Source organism: Planococcus citri, chromosome 3, assembly GCF_950023065.1.
Source record: "Planococcus citri chromosome 3, ihPlaCitr1.1, whole genome shotgun sequence".
Taxonomy (NCBI): Eukaryota; Metazoa; Arthropoda; class Insecta; order Hemiptera; family Pseudococcidae; genus Planococcus; species Planococcus citri.
Window position 1 is genome coordinate 23,594,823 of NC_088679.1, and position 22,228 is coordinate 23,617,050.

Here is a 22,228-nt window from a genome sequence, read left to right on the forward strand (position 1 = left end):
TGGAGATTAATTCAGCGACTTTGGTCAGATTGTGTCGCAGAGGATTTATCCTTATAATAAACGAATCTTGATTTAATTACGAATTGGATACTACATACGGTAAACAAGCACACAATATACCTATTTGTTCTACTCGAGACGAAGTATTAATTTGAAAAATTTATTCATTAGCATTGAGTCCAATCGGTGTGTATTTTCTACGGATATATCCATTGATTAATTGCGTGCAATTCGTTCATTAATTTCAACATTTATTCATTGTTTGATCAGAAGTCAACGTGGTATTTTGGCAACAGCCCAGCTGTGTGATTTTATTGGTGATTTACGATATCAGCAAAGAATATTCGACGTTGTTGGTAAGAATTAAATTCATATTCATTCATTACTTAAATTTCGTCATAATTTAGCAATTTCGATTTATTTACTAGACGATTATTGGTTCGATTAATTCAGCGAATTGGTGATACGGTTTCTTCAACTTGAATTCAACACGACCAGGTAAAATACCATTCACAATTTGTCAATATTTGTTATCGATTTATTCGCAAAGCTATTGAATTTACGTACTTACTGTTCGAATAGGCTAACCGGGAATTATTTCGATACTGTTTAGATCTGATTCTGACGACGCGGATTTCTTTACCAGGTACCTATTACTCTTTATACGATGAATTTTCACAATCTTATTAAATGGGAAGGAAACCGGTACTATTTTTCGAAGAAAGAGATGGACAATGATGTTCATGATGCTCGTAGAGCTTTCTACAAAGAAGACCTATCTCTTTACAAGCCCGAATTAATTCAAGCATATTTCAACGAACCTAATTCATTCTACCGATCGAAAATTTTCGACCCTGATAGACCAATCACTAAGACGTATGTCGACGACATTATTTGTGCAGAGCCTAATAATGATTTCCCAACTGATTTTATCCAATCCATAGACATAGATATATCGGATTCTGACACTAATTCTATTCATTCTTCTAGAGTCATGGAATCGTTCAAAGTGCCTATGTGTGAACGTTGCGGCGACGGTTTTGAGATGCGTCAAGAAGTTGTAAAAAACGAGTATTGCCCGCACGTATTCCATCAAACTTGTATTAAAGATGCAACAGAACAACGGACCCCGGCTGGAAATTTTAAGACGGTGAAAAATAAATGTCCAAACAAAAATTGCAACGCGCTCCTTGTACGTCAACGGTACAACTATTTATCCTTCCGTTTTGGTACACCATCGTGTGTCTGTACGAATCAATCGCATCGAATCAGTATTGACAACCAAGGAGAAATAATTCGTCGACAATCCGAACGCATTAACCATCTCCAAGAATCTCTCGAAGATGCTGAGGCCATATGTGTCGTACGTTTGAATAGAATCTCGGATTTGGAACAACAACTGCATAATATCAGACGTGAAAATGAAGTTAATCATCTCGACGGTAAGTTTTGTTGTTTTAATCATCCTGAATATACACGTAACCATCATCATCGTACCAATTACTTCAATTACGCTGAACAGAAATTGTTTTTACGCGAATTGCATTTTTTCAATTACTTCACCTGTGGAAACGAGAATTTACTACCTACACCTATGGACATTAATTCTAAAGACGTATTCGTTTCAAAATTTCATAATTTAAGAAATTTTAATATTCCATGTGTTTCCACAGATATTGATGAAGAATTAGTTCAAGAAAACGGTGAATACGTCGAAGATACGATTGACGATGATACTAATGAAGTAGACAATTGCGTAAATACCGGTACTAATAATGAAGATTTGCAAGATACAGTACAAACTGAAAACACGAGCCCAATTGGACGTAACGACTTGAACGAACCGATTGATCGATTATCGTCGATGTTCGCCGCGAAAGAAGGTATTATTAATCATTCTATTAATTCAATTAACAAGTCAACTGATTCATCTAATTCTAGCATTCTTTCTTTATTTGAAGCTGAAGAGCGTGAATTCCAACGACAATTAGACCTGCAATTGGATGCGCAAGATGGCTTAATTGCAAAGGTACCCAATTCACTTCCTCCGGTCGAAATAATCGGCGAAGCTGGTCCATCACGCCAATCGACGAATACTGATCAAGCATCGATTTACGGTTCGACTTCATCGTCGGTCATCGTGTCGCCTAAAACTATCGAGGAAAATAAAGAAATTTATTCGAAAACATCAGAAATTAACCTCGATGATGTGAACATGCCACCTGCTCATCCGCCAGCATTGACAGATGATGCTGCGCCATCGACTTCACAATTCCGCGACACCTTCCGCCCAAGCGGCCGCAACGTATTGGGAAGCTTTTTCAATGCACATAACGTGCTAGTTAACCATATCGTTGCGCCATCTGCAAACACTACACGTATGTCGCGAGATCCTCGGACCCGTAACGTTATACCGCCACGCGTGGCTACTGTCGCCGAAGCTCAAAGACCGTTAATGGACGATGAAGACGCTCCGAATGAAGACTTCCGCGATGAACGTGAAATACGTATTTACGACGGAGGAGTAAATGGCCATTCAATGCAAAGAGCGATTTTTCCTAACCGCCGCAGTAATATTATGGCAATTCTTGAAAGAGCGAACTACCATTATGGTCGTCAAATTCAACATCAGCTGAGACAAGAATTTTCATTTCAAACGCAAGAAATGTATTCATCGGTTTTTACGACTTGGTCTGCGAACGATAACCAGCCATCAACCCATTGTTTCCTCAATGGGTGGTGGGTGGTTGGTGATGGCTTGGCACATTCGTTGGCAAGAGAGCCTTTAAGAAGAAATTCCGTTCTGAAGAATCGGTGGGATAGGTCAAGATTTGCAGGGAGCTTCATTAGCGCCAAAAGGCTGATGCATAATATCGACAACCATTTGACGAACGTGCCGCCATACGTAATTCTCTCCATGGGAACCCACGATAACACGCTTGAAAAAGAATTGGCTACTCGATTGAACACCAACCTCGTCTTGAAATGTTTACTTGACCACGGCGTACGGCGAATTCTAGTTCTTCCGACCATCGTAGCTCCTAGACGAGAAGACGCTCAGAGATTGTTGGAATACCGCGACTGGCAGAGAAGTATCATGCCTCAAATGGATACGGAAAGAATTCATTACCTAGAATTCATCGAAGAAACAATCGATCGCGTAGAGCCCTATCATTGCGATATGGGTGGTATCCTATACGTTCATCCGTTCGTGGTATTCGACGTAATCTACAGAATTAGCCATCTTCTCGCCTACAGGCCATAAAGCAGACATTTACGTAAATATTTATTTTTTAAGGTGACATTTTTCATTTATTTTGTTTTTACTTTTTCGTTTGTCAAATTGTGAATTTATTTTCGTTGAATTGTTTCCTATTTTTAAGTTGTTTATTTGACAAGAATGCGGTAATAAGCTGAACATGGATCGGTATTTGTTCAATTCAAAGCTCGTTGTTTTTCGATTGACATAAGTACCTATGTTAGGACTTATGTTTTGTACCATTACGCATTCAACAAGATTATTTCTATTTTTAAAAATAAGCTAATTTGCTCTACGAAGCACTTATTTACGTATTTTGCTTATTATGATTAATTTTTCTACTTTTTCTATGATATAACAGAAATTTTCGGAAGTGTTTTCTATTTTTACGTGTTCGTGAATTGTATTTCCTTGTGTGATTCTTTTTTCTTGTTATATTTCTAATGTATAATTACTTTTTCGAGTTCGTATATTTACTAGAAGGCCAACTATAAAAGGTTGATATTTTTTCTATCTTTTTGATAATAAATATTCAAGAGCTGTAAGAAGTATACGCTCTTCTGCAGAAATCGCATTATTTATTTGTTCATGATTATTTCTATCGGAAGGTGATTTGAGGCAATTTATTCACTACTTGGGATTATCGGTATCAAAGTTTCAACTTAGTTAATTTCGCAGCTCAATTAACTTGACATAGTACTGAGGCAATTTTGCAGTATGATTGGTTTAATATTGATGATATTTATTGCAGGTGGGTTCTATTTTACCGCTTACGAGACAATATTCGATTTAACTTGTCACTTGGTGAGCATACTATACTGCAATTAGTTCTATTTATAGTTCCATCTTCCGTGAACTCAATTCTCATACTAGTAGCTGCATGTTTTCACCTGAAATTATTATATGCTGAAATCGTATAAACTCTAATAATCTACAATACGGAAATATTCACAGCCATTTATTCAAGATAAAATATTTTACAGGTACAATTTATCGGAAGAATCAGTCTACTAGAGATAACAAGGTATAAATAGAATTTGCCAGACGAATACTACAATAATCTGTAGGCCTTTGCTACATGGATAATCCCCACCTACTTAAATACAATGATACTTAACATCCTTATAAAGATAATCCCTTCCATTTACAGCATTTTTTCGATATAATATTCACAAGAGATTTACGCAAATATCCATTAGCCTTCATTAGTATTTTGAATGTTGACGTGATCATTGCTAGTGCTCCATTTCAGTTGACGTACGCGATTTTGTGCCATTTTTGCTGTTTTCCGTAAAATTCGATACTTTATTTTGTGGAACGAGATTATGGCTGCTGCTAATTTAACGCACTCCGTTGAGCTGAGTATCGCCGTCTGTACCATTTGCGATGATACGCTAGCTGCTCCGCCGGCTGGATCTACGGCACCTCCTGTCCTGGTAACCGGTTCAAATTGCCACCACGTAATGCATCTCAAATGCCTGATGCTAAAGACAAAGGGTATGATGGAAAGGAAATTAGATTGCTTATACGATAATTGCGGTGCGTCGATCTCTGTTACTTCAATCCATGAAATCGTAGTTAAAGTATCACCTATATCAGAGAGCCTACGTTTATTCGTTAATAATTCTACGCGAGCTCAAATAATGTCGCTCAATCAAGAAATGAATAGTACATACGAGCAGAATAATCGACTCAACGGTGAAATCCAACGAACCTTAGATCGTAATGCCGAATTGCAAGCTAATTTACGCGCAAGAGACCGTCTAATCGAAGATTTACGTGCCAAACTCGCATCTCTGAAACTTTCGATCGATTCTATGCAGACGCTTGATTCTGATTCCAAGGAGTCTAAACCTAAACAGAAAATCGATGATAAGTCGTCAATGCCGTCCACCTCTACATCACCTAGACCCAAGGTAACAGTTGAAAATTTACAAGCCGCACTACGTAATTTCGAAACTGATAACTCACCGCCATCGACTTCTGGCTACCGAGCTCCGATCCCAGCCGATCAATATTCGCCATCGTCCGCTTCGTCGAATGATTCTCCCATGAACTTCGATCAAATTTATCATCCGATTCTCAATGCTGTTGTACCCGAACCTGCTCCAGTACCCGTACCTGAACCAGCAGCTGCCATCGTACCTGTAATGAGAGAAAATCGTCGCTTACAAGTAAATCGACTTGATATTCGTAATAATTTTCCTATTACATATTACCATCGTCCGACGATCGGTTCGTTCCCAAAGGTGAGAATTCCAGCTGATGGTGTAATAACTACTGCGACTTTTCATATGTTGATTTCCGAACTACCTTTTTACATCGATCGTCAAGTGCCACGAGACATTGCTAAATACGTAAATGACCACAAGTTCTATTTTTACATTGTTTCGGGCAAGCTACGTAGATCTGATGGCGTACGTGAACCAGTCTATTTTATCCAGGGCCATTGGATCATTGGAGATGGCATCCTATGTGGTGCTGTAGACGATGCTGTCGCTGGAAACATCGATTTGGTCGATCAGCTTCCCTCGAATCTCTTCGTCAACCGATCTATAACGATAAAAGATATTCAGAGGAACTTACGAAAATATGTAGTAGTACTCCCTAAGTACATTATTCTTTCTCTTGGCCATCGAGACATAGCCAACGGTACACCGTTGACCGATATCACCGAAGATGCTAAGAAGTTATTGGAGTTTATTCTCAAGACGCATGTTTGTAAAATCGTTATAATCCCTCCAATCTACACTAGCGAGACGGAGCAGACATGTAAGGACTTACGAGCTTGGCTTCGATATACGGCAGTGTTATTAAGTCGTTCCTCCAGAATTGTCTATCTACACGAAGTGGAGACTGTGGTAGATCATCATTTACCAATTGCACACTGGTCAAACATTCCCGCATTAACACAGAGTAGTCATCTTGAAGTTTTACTCGGCTTAATTCCTTATCTTGCAGAGCGAAGACTGTTGAAGCCATTCATGAAACGCGCTAATACAGATGAGCCCGATCACGCTGAAAAAAGACGATAATGATTAACAAAGTACCGATGTATCATATTATAAAATATTGCGAACTATAATTACTTCCCGTTTATTCTGCCGATATTTTCGTAATCATCCTTGCGCATAATCTGAAACAAATTAAAAACAAAAGCTGTTAATTTTTGTTATCATTACAAATAGATTATTGATACTTATATTTACTACGTCATCAATTATTGGACCAATTAGAAGTGTGAATTAAAGTTGGCAAATTTTCCTATTTTTTTTTATTTTCTCGAAGACTGAATATTTTTATTTAATTTTATTTAATAATCGATTATTATTTTTGATGGACACTATTGTTTCCTTATTACATTGAGTATATTATTTCTTGAGTTGAATTATTGTTTTATTTATTACATAATGAGTAACTCTACGATCGACGAGAATCTTAATTTCTTGAATGCTGCTAATGAGCAATTATATATCTGGTATTTGAACTCGGTTTCGGCACTATGGAATGCAAGTGTACTTCATTCCTCATTTGTAAATTCAAAGATCATGCCTGCTAAAAATTTGGAAATAGGAATTTACGATACTAATTTTGGAAAATTTATTCATTCTCCACCATACAGTAATTACAAATATGCCTGCGACGGAAAAAACTTACTCGTTCTTAACGATATTAATTCTGACAACTTGAATTCTCCAAAATTAATTGTAACAAATGAAACCAGAATATTAAGTGATTATGACCTATTCTTTTCTTGCAAAAATATTGATCTGAGCAAGACATTAATTCCGAAATTCACAATTGTACAAGGTGTACCAGGCTGTGGGAAAACATCGTTTATTCTAAATAACGTAAATATTCAATCAGATCTTGTATTATTCCCAACCAAAGAGGGAGCTGAGAATTTTCGAAATAAAATGATTTTGAAAAATGAACATACTTTGGATGAATACCGTTTAAAACGTAATTACAGAACAATTGATTCTTACCTAATGGGTACAAATAATAAGAATTATACACGATTATTTATAGATGAAGCATTTTTAGTTCATTTAGGTGAAATTATATTTGCTATAGCGAAGTCCAATGTGAAGGAAGTAATACTTGTTGGAGATAAAAATCAAATCCCATATATCAATCGTTCTTTATTACCAACTGTGCATTTTTCTACAATATCAGACGACTCCGTTTCGAATTATACCTATTTATCAATTTCTCATAGGTGTACATTAACCACCTCAGCATTATTGTTTCAATATTATCATCACGGTATGTTCTCATCGTCGCAAATACATCATGAGATGAATCTCGTCAAACTGAAAAATATTATTTCCCTACCTCATATAGTTGACGCTCATTACTTATGTTTTACTCAACATGAAAAACAGATCTTAGCACGTAACGGATTCCCAATTAACACGGTACATGAATACCAAGGGAAACAATCAGCCACAATTATATTAGTTCGTTTAATCAATCAGAACAATTCAATTTTTGATAGTATTCCACATATAATTGTAGCGCTTAGCCGTCATACTACGAAATTAATCTATTACACAGTAAATGATTTAGACATACTTTCATCATTTATACGACGATCAAGTAATCTTCAACTTTCTGACTTGACTGCTGTATCCGTTTCCAACTGCTACATCTGAAATAAAAAAAAAAAACATAAGCTCAATTATTACAGAAGTTATATTATTTTACTAATACATCCAAAGCAAATAGGTACGTATTTACTTTTACACTGTACTACCTTTTGGACAGTTGTCCTACTTGTTAAATCATTACTTTTTTCACATTTTGCTTTTCATTCTCATTTTTCAAATTTCTGTAAATTTTCATTTTCTATAGCAATACGTAATTATCTTATTTTTACGTATTTTTTCTTCTTTCAAACTTACTTTAAGCTGTATTTTCTATATTACGTAGTTTCGTATTGTAACTTCTTTTTGTAATCTTGTGGATGTTTTCCATGTTATTTACTTCTATCTTTCTATACCTCGAATTCTTGAAGATGTTTATTAATTCTATTACTTCCGGTACACACTACACGAGTACACAATAACATACATAAATCGGGGCAGTGGCGCTGGATATTGGTCATCTACTTATTGATTCTATTGATTCTCCTGCTATTTTTTGGATTTACGTACCATATTTCGACCTCGCTACATGTGTTACCTAAATCGGGGCATATGTAGAGGGAGAAAAATCATGCTTTTTATACCACTTAGCTGGGATAAAAAGTATTGCTGTATTACCCAACCTGACGCGAATATCCGCGCCGCGAGCCTTACCATAGAAAGGGGTAATTCCGCGAAATATGACCTAATATCCAGCCAATCACAGCGCACCATCGCGCGCAGCCGCTGCATCCGCAGCTCGTTCCATATTCATATTTTCATCATTGAGCTCTCTCAAGCTAGTTTCTAAGAACTTCAGTATTCATTCTACTGCCACCTGACCTGGTCAGCTCCAAGACTACGAGCTTGGACTGCCAGGGAAGTGTGAGGTCTAGTCCAGTGCATTGATTCTATTGATTCGAATGTACTGAAACTAGCACAGAGATGATGCTCACGAGGGATTATTTTCCTATGGCTCGGATTTTTCCCCATTTATTCTATTTATTTTGAGTCAATAGTAGTGTGTACTATTCCGGAAGTACATACATATACAACACCAAACAGCAAATTTTAATTATCATTCTGGTGTTGGAATGGTAATTATATTGTCTTTCCCAAATCCAAGGTATTTATCCTTTATTTTCTTAGTTTTCATAACAAATACTTTCCTTTTCCCCAAATCCACAAGAATAGGCTATGAATGTAGTAATTCTTGTTTTAACTTCAATTATAATTACGTTTCTTGAGATACCAACTAATGTTGATCTTTTCTCTACGTGATGAAGTAATTATAAACAGTTTTGAAGTTCATTTGTGTTTCTATTTCTTTATATACATACGATCCTACACATCTAAATTCGTCCTATGATTATACCTGGGGTGGGTCCCTCACTTAGGTGATAGGTAATGTTGAGTAAATTTATTTGCGAAATATTAATTATTATCCTGACTCATACCTGCTCTCGTATATAGGGCTGGACCCCTAAGTGGAATTCTCTGGTTCGAGGGGGTCCTGGTAGTGGAAGGTGAGATTCATAATTAATTAGTCCCCTGATTAGAACCCAGGAATATGGCTAAATTAGTTCCTACTTGAGACTGACGTGAATAACCTTCTCAAGTAGGGTTTTATGCTTTAATCATCACGTGTGCATTAATCTCCCCCTACAGCTCCGGAGGTCTACTCCCCCCTCCCACCCATAACTCAATATCAACCAAATGGGCCCATTACCTGCGGATGACACATATAGTTGCTTTCAGTTATACTGCTGATTTCTTCTGGTCCCTAGACAACCCCATTTAAACCAATGTAAAATTAATCACAATATAACGCTCATGAGCAATTATAAATCATGTTTTAATGCTCTAAAATTCAGGAAAAACCACATTTTTAAAATAATTTTGACAACAAATAACCAATTTTTTGCAACAAAAAAGCTTACTTTCATGTAAAAAATTCTCACTTTCTGAAAATTTTGGCTGCAACAACAGTTTTTTTTTTGGAATTTTTGCAGTTTTGATTTTAAAAACAGCCAAAAAAATACTTTTATGGCAAAATTTTGCTAAAAAATTTGTTTTTTAACTTTCAACAGGTTTAGTTTGAACAAACAAGTGAAATTATTTTTGATTTTGGCCAAAAAAAGTAAGATTTTTTGATAAACGTATCAAACTTTAATAGAAGTTTGATTACAATTCTTACTGAAAAGGCAGGTAAGTAGGTATCTAAAGTTTTTACAAAAGAGTAGCAGTTCTATGTAGATTTTTCGTCATAATCTTGAGAAGAAGTTCACATTTCCGCTTCTTTTATTATGCTCTTTTTGCTTTAAAACAAGAATTTGCGGTGTTACGCTCATCAGTGTTAAAATGAGACTTTTGCTTATAAAACGTTTTGGCTTATAACGCTCTTTTTTCAGGTTGTAAAATTGATTTAAAAAAGTCAATTTGCAGAATTTTGACCTTCTAAGAAAAAAAAATATTCATTTTCTCATAATCTTTTGAATTTTTCAAATCGAGAATACCAAAACGTCATTAGAATTTTTTTATTTGTTAATCAGCATAAAAAATTTCACATAGGTAGAGTAATTTTTTCAGGATGTTTGATCATGGATGCGATGGATATAATTTTTCAACATTTTTGGTTTTTATAAAATTGGAAACACTGATTTGTATCACCTCAACTCCAAAAAGCGTTTTTGTATGACGAACCCATAAACTGGCAAAAGTTCCAGAATTGTACCATTCATAGTTTTCAAGTCAACTTTCTTCGAACTATACAGAACTTATCCTTATTTTCCTCTAACTTTGCGCGTCTTTATTTTCCATTAAAATGCTACCGTTCCAAAAACAAATAAAAGATTATCCAGAGAAATACGAAATTGATTTTTTCACACCCCTTTCTCGTCCTCTTCTCATTAATTGAACGAGTCGTTTCTCACCCTTCGTAAATTTACTTCCAATTAGAAATTCGTCGCGAAAAACTACAAGTCACTTTCACTTTTCATTTTTACACCAATGAAAAAAAAATCTCCATTTGTTACAGTATAAAGTAGGTATTTCAACGTGAAACCCGTCAAGGTAATTTTACTGTTGTAAAAATGACGTTTCAATTTTTCGTATCCATTACGAGAGAAATTTTTTCCCCATTTTGTAAACATTTCGCACAAAAACGAGAATAAAAAATTCATTATACTTATAACAAAAGGCTGAAAATATTCAGCACGTTGGCAAATGAAATTAATAAGGAAAACATCGCTACATTGGAATTAGCGACCTTTACAATTTTTACAAAACGACAAAAAAATTATCAAAACTTTCCACGCGGATTATAATGAGTATTTTTATCGTATCAGCGAAAAAACGAGAGAAAAATGTATACAAAAAAATTAACCAGATACAATTTTCAGCCTGTGACAAAATTATAATTAAAAAATAAAATGATATCGGAAGATTATTCCGGTTTTCTTCGTCGTTCTTCGTTCTTTACGCACAGCAAATAAAAAAATTACCTCCTTGATCCGAATTATTTTTTTTTCAGTGAGAGAATTGGTCATCGAGATCAATTTGGAATAAAGAAAGAAATAAAGGAAATATTTTTTTCATAGTTTTTCGACCTGATAAGTAGGTAGGTAAATTTATTTTAAAATGTAAATTATGCTTAAACAGAGGTAATTTCATTTCCTCTTTGAAAAATAGTACAAGAAGGAAGAGAAATTGTGACACAATAGTCCTAGGTAAATTTCCCCACGGTAGTTTTTCATTACGAGGTTTCCCTGTTTTGAAATCCACCGAACTCGACTCATATGAAGAGAAATAGGTAGGTAGGTACCAGCATGCAGTAACTTCCACACGTCAAAAAAGTCTCCATTGTTTTCGTCGACGCAAATCAACAAGTGAAGTAAAAAAATACCTACCAACTACTACGAATACACCCGCGAATTACAAATTTTTGTCGCTTTTTTCACGATTGTTGAACTGTTTCGCATTCCGTAGACTTTTTTCTTTCAGTTCAATGAAAAATATAGCTTTATTTTAGTCGTATACAATACTTGTAAGTATTTGGGAATTTATTTATGGCGTTTGTTCGTATGCCAAACGACTGCTACCATTTATAAAACGTAATTTAATTCGAAAAAACATATTTTGTTCGCTCTTTTGTAATGTTCTTTTGGCGGAATTTGACAGAAATACGTACGCTGGGGGAATATTACGAAATTGGCCTTAGAATGTTTTCTACGTTTTAGTTTCTCGAAAAAATGAATGTAGGTACATCTCTTAATGCTGCGACCTTCAGCCTACTCTTTGAGTTAAAATTAGCATCTGGTGTGTTATTTTACATATTCATTCTTAAACGAGTATAAATGTCTCAAATACGCAAAGTGCATTTGTTCAAGTTAGTATGTTTTAATGCTTTATCTCGTATTATAAGTACCTTATTGTCTGAAAAGTGCAAATTATAAATTATTGATTGGGGATAATTTTCAAAAATTAATCAGTACAGAACAGAGAAACCAAAGAAAACATTTTGATAAAAAATAATTTTTCTCAAGCAAAGTGAACCACTGTGAATAATTTCTTCACTTCAACTCTCACATATCAACAACTAACTACTAATTTAAGGCCCTTCTGAAGCCTTCAGCAATTTTCCAATTTTCTAAAAAAAACTTCAAATCGTTCTGGAACTAAGGCGAGAAATGAACTTCAACATTTTGGTCGGGGCTCATTGGGAGTTCCTAAAGTGATTCTTTGACCAATTTGTAAATTTCAGAAAAATTGAGAAAAACGAAATTTTCAAAAGAGATATAAAACCAGCTTTTTTTCCTGGAAGATAACATTTTGGTCTGTCTACACGGTCACCAGACTCGAAAACAATCCAAATTTCACTTTTTTGGACCCCCAAGCTGGTTTTAAAATCTCTCTAGAAATTTCAAATGTCCCTGATTATGTTTTCATTTGATTTTCAAAAATTCACCAAAAGTCAAAAAATGCACTTCAGCATCTGGAATTTTGGCCAATGTATTTTTGCATGCTCTTTTAATTTAACTTCAACCGGTTCAAAAAACGTTCATGCTGGTTGAAATACTTCCCTTTTCAGTCTCCCTGTCCACTCGGTATTTTCAAAAAGCGCCAGAGCAGCTGAAAGTTAAGTATTCGAATCCGATTCCAATCGGTCTGAAAAGGTCAAAAATAGTGTACTTCGGCACTGAGTTTCAATATCACACCACCACTGATTGGGCTTCAGCCCTCCCAAGGGGTTGGTGGGGGATGCTTGGTTTTTCAAGTAACACACAACTGAATCATATATTTGAAAAACGAATCTGGGCATGCAATATATCGAATGGTATGTTTTCGAGGTCGCTGAATACGAATACCAACTTATTTTCTGGGTCCAACTCCTCAAAGCCCCTCTGTGCCCCAAAAAGGAGGTTAAAATTTCTAAAAATCGTGGAAAGTCGAGTGATATATCGAATGGTATGTTTTCGAGGTCGCTAAGCACGAATATGAACTTATTTTTCGGGTCCAACCTCACAATGTCCCTCTTCGCTCCAAATAAGGGGCCAAATTTTGAAAAATCATGAAAAGTCGAGTGATAAGTATATCGAATGGTATGTTTTCGAGGTCGCTGAATACGAATATGAACTTGATTTCTGCTTGTAGTTCCTCAAAACTCCTTTACGCTCTTCCAAATAGGATAAAATTTTGAATAGTTGTTGAACATCGTGTAAATACGAGTATATCTAATAGTGTGTTTTCAAGATCACTGAACACATATTTTTAGAATCCAAAGCACAATGGTTCTCAGCCCCAAAAAAGTTGACGAAAAAACATGGTGTGATCTTTTTCTTTAAAGATTCACACCATTATTTTAGAAAAAATTCTGAAAATTCATCTCAAAAATACTGATTGGACTAACTTTTGGCGGGAGGAGGGGAGATGTAAATACTTAGAGCTACTCGCATTACCAAGAAATTATTGAGATCGCTGTTCAAAAAGTTAGAACGCTCATTTTGCAAAGAAAACACTTTACATCTCAAGATTTTTCTTTAAAACGCTCATTCACCTACCAGGTTTTGATTATTTTTCAATAGAAAATAAAATGGAACCAGGACTTTCACTATGTCGTCGAATTTCATTGAAATAAAATGTAATTGTATAATCATCCAACTAATTTCTACTTTTAAATTTTGTCTACATATTTATACGTGCCACTCGAATTATATTTTCATGGGAAATTTCAATGAAATTAATCATTTATAATGTATCTTTTTTCGCTGAAAAAACTCATGAATTGATAAAATATTTCAAAATAGAATCCCGAAAACACACCATTCGATGTATTTATCACTCGAATTTTCATGATTTTTCAAAATTTGGCCCCCTTATTGGGGCCCAGAGGGACATTGGGGGGTTGGACCCAGAAAATAAGTTGGTATTCGTATTCAGCGACCTCGAAAACATACCATTCGATATGTCACTCGACTTTTCACGATTTTTCAAAATTTTAACCTCCTTTTTGGGGCACAGAGGGGCTTTGAGGAGTTGGACCCAGAAAATAAGTTGGTATTCGTATTCAGCGACCTCGAAAACATACCATTCGATATATTGCATGCCCAGATTCGTTTTTCAAATATATGATTCAGTTGTGTGTTACTTGAAAAACCAAGCATCCCCCACCAACCCCTTGGGAGGGCTGAAGCCCAATCAATGGTGGTGTGATTAATAGTTGGGTGAGTAGACTTTGTAAAAAAAATTTGAGCGAAAACGAATGATATTAAGTGGTAACTTTGATCAATTTATTGGACTGACTTTTTTTCAAACACCTACTCTTTCCAACCCTTTTTTCAGACACCCCAGTTGAGGGTGGGTATCGAGCGTAGTATCAAATGGTCGAGAATTTGAAGGGGAACATTTTTAGTCATAGTAGTTTTTCTCGTAAACCTAATATTTTCGGAGTAAATCTCAAAAAACGTAAATCGGAACCGGTTTTAGCCCCCTAAAAAAATTAGCTCCAGGGTTAGGAGGTTCGGGTTTTTTTTGGTAGTTCATGGGGTTCATCTGAACACATTCCCGAAGAAAAAATTTATGTGCCAATTTTTTCCTTTTTGCCCTCGTTTTTTTACGTTATTTTCCTGCTCTATTAGGTCTCATTCAATTTTAGTTGAGTTACCCCAAGTAATTCCTTATTTCTAAGAGAAATTTCAAAATTTTTAAATGTACTTTTGCATTCGTGTTTTCACATCACTAGGTAAATTTTGCAGCATACCTAAATTCTCTACGAAAATTTAGCAAAAAATTGCTTCCATTTAGCTGGCTCTGAGTTTTCTCCTTTTAACCCAAATAACGTATAATCCTGTGACTCTTTCCCGAGCAAATTTCTACTTCAACCTTTTCTCACTTGAAGAGAACGTTTCGCTGATGGTACGTGAACTGATAGCTGGTACATGTGTATGTGAATGTAGTTATCTGACTCATTTAATATTACAAATAGGCCAATAAAATCCCTAACAGTGAATTTCGCCGACTACACATACGATGATAAAAAGGTTACGTATGAATTAAAGTTTCAAAGTCTTACTTGAATAATGGAAAATGGGTAAAAGTTAAGGGGTATAGCTTTTCCATGTAGTCTTGTTAAGTGGGTATGTAGACCTACTAAAATTCAGCTCGACCGCCATACCGAAAGAATCTTCTTATACATATTTACAACAAACAATTAAAGTTGGGATTATGTTATTACGTAGGTAGGTATATGTATTTTGAAGATACACTTGCCATATACTTGCAATTTCAGGGTTATTTGCGTCATTCTAGGTAGATATTTCTGCATTGGAATAAAAATTCTATTGTCAGTAGCATGTGACGTCATCAAAATGTGGGAAAATATTGACGATCGCTTGATTTGTCAACCCCCCTCGCCCTCCCTCCCTCCCTCCCTCCCTCCCTCCCTTCCTCCCTCCCTTCAAGAAATTATTCTCAGTTCTTGCTCATGTTGACGAGATCATTTTGGAGAAGAAATTTTTCAGTCGTTCTTTACTGCGAAATCGTCCCCAGGCTGGGATTGATTTATCTATTTGATCTTGATACAGGAAACATCTCGTCTCGTCTCGTCTCGTCCAGCTACAACTCAATTCGAGCAGATCAAAACGACGAGAAACATTCTCACCACACAATAACCGTCTTTTTAATGAGAAAAATTGCCTTCTCGGGGTAAAAAATTTCACACGTTAGTACGAGCACAAGCGCGATTAACTCGATACAGGCTCAAGGTTTAAGATTGAAATTGCGATGATGCGGAGGGGATTTGCGGAAAGTCTGAAAAATTGATACGAAATCAACATAATTCAAAAATGAAGCGCCATTTATCAACACGCGTAATCTTCATCAATCATATTTTTTCTTTGCTCGTTATGGTTCTTTGTTATTGTTAGAAAATGGACCATTAGTTATAGATGTGGTAAAAATAACTCATCGCCATAATCAACTCATTTTAAAACGCGGCCTACCATCGGTGTAGTCGCGGAACAGGCATCGATTATGCGAAAATTTCTAACACGATAAAATAGGGCTATACCATTTGCCATAGCTGCTTGCTTTCGTAGAGCTTTTACGGATTTTCATTCACCATCGGTTGTTTTTAGCCATCGTGTAGTAAAAATGACAACGAACGATGCCAGTGCTACGACCACCGAGCACGTCGTGTATTTTCATTGCCCAGATGTAGCCATAACGTGTTAGCTTTGAAAATGTTGTCGCCGGCGTCGCTCGGATGAAAGCGAGGCTGACTTTTGTTATTTAAAAAGTTGATTTTTCAACGGTCATTTGTATTCATGATTTGTTACAGGGGTACTTCTCTTTATCAATACGAATTCGCTGGTTTTTTCACGCGTCCAAATCAGCAAATGTATCGTTTAGGTTTGGATTCGACACTATACGTTGACGTTTTTCAATGTTTCAATCCGATTTATGTACGTACTACGTCATACGACAAAGTTTGGAAAATTTTGACAACGTTGAAAAACAGCGTCGTAGATGAAACAGTTTATATATTGAGGTTTCACAATTTTTTGACATCGGGTTTACAAAAAAAAGAAAAAAGGTACCTACCTACCTACCTACCTAGTTTGGATTGAGAATGAGATTGTTTTGATAAGGAGGTTATTATTTTGAAACTGTGGTGCAGTCGAATTGATAGCAGAAAATCAGAAAAATTTTTAATTGCCTGGGCATTTTGTTACATGATTTTTGCTTTCAGGAATGTAGGATTGATGCAGTTTGAGTGGGGGCAACCTTGACTCAAAATTTGCTATGAACGAATTTTTAAGAGGGGTGAAGGTGAGTGAAAAAGTCAAATAGGAAATCAAAAGTTGCATAATAATATCCAGAAATCAACTTCGAGAGCGGTCAAATAGCGGGTTTAAAAAGGGAAAAAATTGGCAAATAAATTTTTTCTCTGGGAATATGTTCAGATGAACCCCCTGAACTACCAAAAAAAAAACCGCGCCTTCTACCCCTGAGGCTAACTTTTCTAGGAGGCTAAAACCGGTTCCCGATTCACGTTTTTTGCGATTTACTCCGAAAATATTAGGTTTACGATAAAAAATACCATGACAAAAAATATTCCCCTTCAAATTCTCGACAATTTGATCCTACGCTCGATACCCATATCTCAAAAGGGGTGTCTGAAAAAAGGGGTGGAAAGAGAACGTGTTTCAAAAAAGGTCAGTTCAATAAATTGATCAAAGTTACCACTTTATATCATTCGTTTTCGCTCAACATTTTTTTACAAAGTCTACTCACTCAACTATTAATTACACCACCATTGATTGGTCTTCAATCCGCCCAAGGGGTTGGTGGGGGGTGCTTGATTTTTCAAGTAACATACAGCTGAATCATATATGTATTTGAAAAACGAATCTGGACATGCGATATATCGAATAGTATGTTTTCGAGGTCGCTGAATACGAATACCAACTCATTTTTCGGTTCCAGTTCCTCAAAGCTCCTCTGTGCCCCAATAAGGGGGTTAAAATTTTGAAAAATCGTGAAAAGTCGAGTGATATATCGAATGGTATGTTTCCGAGGTCGCTGAGTACGAATATGAACTTATTTTTTGGGTCCCACCCCCCAATGTCCTTCTGTGCCCCGACAAGGGGGCTAAAATTTCAAAAAATCATCAAAAAGTCGAGTGATACATCGAATGGTATGTTTTCGAGGTCGCTGAGTACGAATATGAACTTATTTTCTGCTTACAGTTCTTCAAAACCCATTTACGCCCTTCTATAAAGAGGATAAAATTTTGAAAAGTCGCTGAAAATCCTATACCTAATACGAGTATATCGAATAGTATGTTTTTAAGATTGCCGAACACAAATTTTTAGAATCCAAAGCATAATGGTTTTCCGTCCCAAAAAAGTTAACGACAAAACATGGTGCGATCTTTTTCTTTGAAGATTCTCACCATTATTTTAGAAATAATTCTGAAAATTCATCTCAAAAACACTGATTGGAGTAACTTTCGGAGGGAGGAGGGCAGAGGTAGAGGTATTACCAAGGCGGTATTACCGGGATCGCTATTCAAAAAGTTTGAACGCTCATTTTGCAAAGAAAACATTTCAAATCTCATGATTTTTTTTTAAATGCTCACTCACCTACTAGTTTTTGATTACTTTTTAATACAAAATAAAATGGAACCAGGACTTCTACAGTTTTGTCGAATTTCGTCGAAATAAAATGTATACCCATCCAACTAATTTCTATAATTCGAATTATTAATTATGGGAAATTTAAATGGAATTAATTACTTATAATGTGTTTTTTTTTTGTTGGAAAAACTTATAAATTGATAAAATATTTCAAAATAGAATCCTGAAAACATACCATTTGATGTATCACACGACATTTCATGATTTTTCAAAATTTGGCCATTTTTTGGGGAACATAGAGACATGGGACCCAAAATTAAGTTCATATTCGTACTCAGCGACCTCGAAAACATACCATTCGATGTATCACTCGACTTTTTGATGATTTTTTTGAAATTTTAGCCCCCTTGTCGGGGCACAGAAGGACATTGGGGGGTGGGACCCAAAAAATAAGTTCATATTCGTACTCAGCGACCTCGGAAACATACCATTCGATATATCAATCACTCGACTTTTCACGATTTTTCAAAATTTTAACCCCCTTATTGGGGCACAGAGGAGCTTTGAGGAACTGGAACCGAAAAATGAGTTGGTATTCGTATTCAGTGACCTCGAAAACATACTATTCGATATATCGCATGTCCAGATTCGTTTTTCAAATACATATATGATTCAGCTGTGTGTTACTTGAAAAATCAAGCACCCCCCCCCCCACCAACCCCTTGGCAGGATTGAAGACCAATCAATGGTGGTGTAATTAATAGTTGAGTGAGTAGGCTTTGTAAAAAAATTTTGAGCGAAAACGAATGATATAAAGTAGTAATTTTGATCAATTTATTGAACTGACCTTTTTTGAAACACGTTCTCTTTCCATCCCTTTTTTCAGACACCCCTTTTGAGATATGGGTATCGTGCTTAGTATCAAATTGTCGAGAATTTGAAGGGGAATATTTTTTGTCATGGTATTTTTTATCGTAAACCTAATATTTTCGGAGTAAATCGCAAAAAACGTGAATCGGGAACCGGTTTTAGCCTCCTAGAAAAGTTAGCTCCAGGGGTAGAAGGCGCGGTTTTTTTTTGGTAGTTCAGGGGGTTCATCTGAACATATTCCCTAAGAAAGAATTTATGTGTCAACTTTTTCCTTTTCGCCCTCGCTTTTTTATGTTATTTTCCTGCTCTATTCGAAAGGAATTTGAAGATGTGACTGTTTTTTGTGCGTCTTTTGTCCTTGAACCCCCTTGTTGCACTTCCTCCAGCATTTTAAATTGACCCATGGAAGCTGAAGTTCAGTATGTACAATATACATAATATGTACATGAATAAATACGCACCTAGACTGCATTATTTATTCACATTTACGGCAAACAGGTTAGGCAATTTTATTAACATGTTCGAATTCAATTCGCGTTCAAACAAGCAGACGTATCGTATTAACGTATTTGTCACTTTTAACATTTCACTCTCAGAATTTAGTTTTATCTAAGTATAAGTACAGCAGCTATTGAACGCTTGTAACATCATCAATATTTTCATTCGTGAACTCAAATACAGATAGCAAGGATTTTAAATTCTCACAGCTCAAAAAATATCTCTCTCGAAATTATTGTGCGTCTGTTTCATGACAAAACTAATCACTTCTCTTTCTTTCCATTTTCAATTAAATTAATGCTTGATTGAAATCACTTTTAATGAACCATCTAGCCGAAAGGTAAAGTAAAAAAGTAATTTCATCTCACATTTCGCTATGTTTTTGACGATAATGGAGAAAAATAGGTATTAAAGTTCACCTTAAAATAATTGTATACCTGCCTGGATAATTTAAAGAAACCTCCAACAAGAAAGAAGATGACTTAGAAGAATGGAAAATTAAGAGTTCGCCAAAAAAGGAATAAGAAGAAAAGAAAAGTAAATCTCTACTAGAACGTATTATTTTATATAAAGATGAAAGCTGAAATTCATTCGAAATTCATTAAAAATTTCACCAGCTTGGTTGCTTGCTTGGTGTACAAAAAGAACATACACGTTTGTGTTAGAGAAGATCCTGACACGTTTGAAAAGTTGATTTCGTAGTGAGTAAGCGTTTGAAGTATAAGTGGGTTCTTTAATCCGGGTACAAAATGTTTACAATACAATACTACATACTTGGGGAGCATATAAAGTTGAAATTAAGTTATGGTTTGATGGTTTACTGTCTAATAGTGCGCTTTTGTGATAAATTTACCTACACATTTTTGAATGCTTCTAGTGCGAATGAAGATGATGATATTTTTTTTCTAAAAAAAAGAAAACGTGTGAATAATTTTACTGCCTAAATACACTACATTTTTATTAGAATTTGGCGCAAAGGTTTAATATAGAAAAAAAAGTGTAATTATTGTTTGAAAAATATTGCAAGGCATTTTTTTCCTCGTAGGTCGGTAGGTACGTTGTGTAGGTAGTTTAAGATCATTCGGAGGAAGAAAAAATTCGATTTTTTTTCAAGTAAAAATTTCTATTGCAGCGAAAGAGCCTTGTGAAGGGTAAGAGGGATAAATGGATAATATAGAAGACGTTGAGACGCTTTGTGAAGTAAAAATAACGCGTTCCAAGGAATTTAAGAAAACATGTTAAATTTTTTACTCGATTGGTGCTGGCGCAGGCATTCGGTAATATGAGGAAAATGGGCGCGTTTATTTTTAAACTTTACTGTATTTTTTTTACTTCGCTGTTTTACTAGGACAGCAACCTACCAAAGTGATAATAAACAGCGATGTTTTCACACAACGTAGTCACCTGATTAATGTGGCGTTTTATTCTTGGAATTGTTACAGATATACGGAGGCCTTACAGTAATCCTGCAGTTCATCATACCATTTTTTATAATAGCATTTTGTTACATAAAAGTATCGCTTAAATTAAACGACCGAGCCAGGAGTAAACCGGGTTCAAAAAATACTCGTAAAGAGGAAGCGGATCGCGAACGTAAAAGACGAACGAATCGAATGTTGATCGCGATGGTGGGCATATTCGGACTATGTTGGTCGCCTTTGAACGGTATTAATCTGCTGAACGATATATTTCCGCATACCGGTCATTGGAAATATTATTATTTAACGTTTTTCGTGTCGCATGCTTTGGCTATGAGTTCGACTTGTTATAATCCGTTTTTATACGCCTGGCTCAACGATAACTTTCGTAAAGAGTTCAAACAAGTGTTACCGTGTTTCAAGAACTACAGACGCTTTCCCGGATCTCAGAATAGTGGCAGGGTTGGCTGGAGATCGGAGAGGACTTGTAATGGTAACGAAACCTGCCAAGAGACTTTGCTGCCTACTTCTTCTGTCGTCATGAACACCAGCCGCCAGACGGAGATGTCATCTGTTGAAATGGTAAGAATTTATCGAATGATTGATAATGTTTTTTACCTATATATACCTACTGGGTGTTTGGGAAGTTGGTAACAAAACTTAAAATTCGAAAATTAAACTGAGTGCAGCGGATTATGCAGCTTATTTTGAAAAATGGAACAAACGTCACTCAAAGACGAAGAAACAGTTTGAATGAATTTTGAGCTCGGTACGATCGACCGATAAGTCGCGTTTTTGTGCCTTTTCAGTCTCGAACAAGTTTTCAGGTTTTCCAGGAATTTCAAATTGTTCTGTATAAAGACTAATTTCAGCACAACTAAACTGTTGATTAGTGCTTATTGGAGACCTTTTCAACCG

At 35.7% G+C, this 22,228-nt stretch overlaps 2 protein-coding genes across 3 annotated transcripts in view; both read left to right on the plus strand.

Annotated features, from left to right (window-relative positions):
• The window catches only part of LOC135841559 (prolactin-releasing peptide receptor-like), a 288,313-nt gene that overhangs the window by 126,453 nt on the left and 139,632 nt on the right, over window positions 1-22,228 (plus strand). For both annotated transcript variants that reach the window (XR_010557941.1, XM_065358568.1), the window contains exon 5: window positions 21,335-21,892. Coding sequence is in view for 1 of the 2 variants with exons in the window: in XM_065358568.1 (XP_065214640.1) it covers window positions 21,335-21,892 (558 nt within the window). In the remaining variant the exon portion in view is untranslated. The remainder of the gene's footprint in view (window positions 1-21,334; window positions 21,893-22,228) is intronic.
• Window positions 4-3,588, plus strand: LOC135841557 (uncharacterized). The gene is made up of 4 exons (XM_065358566.1): window positions 4-498; window positions 583-1,442; window positions 1,674-1,883; window positions 1,962-3,588. The coding sequence occupies exons 2-4, from the start codon at window positions 668-670 to the stop codon at window positions 3,263-3,265; spliced, it is 2,289 nt and encodes a 762-aa protein (XP_065214638.1). The 5' UTR covers window positions 4-498; window positions 583-667; the 3' UTR covers window positions 3,266-3,588.

Coding starts and splice junctions, on each gene's coding strand:
- LOC135841557 (XM_065358566.1), top strand. CDS start 668: ATGAATTTTCACAATCTTATTAAATGGGAAGGAAACCGGTACTATTTT. Junction 1,443..1,673: donor TGAAGTTAATCATCTCGACG/GTAAGTTTTGTT, acceptor GTGTTTCCACAG/ATATTGATGAAGAATTAGTT. Junction 1,884..1,961: donor GATGTTCGCCGCGAAAGAAG/GTATTATTAATC, acceptor CTTTATTTGAAG/CTGAAGAGCGTGAATTCCAA.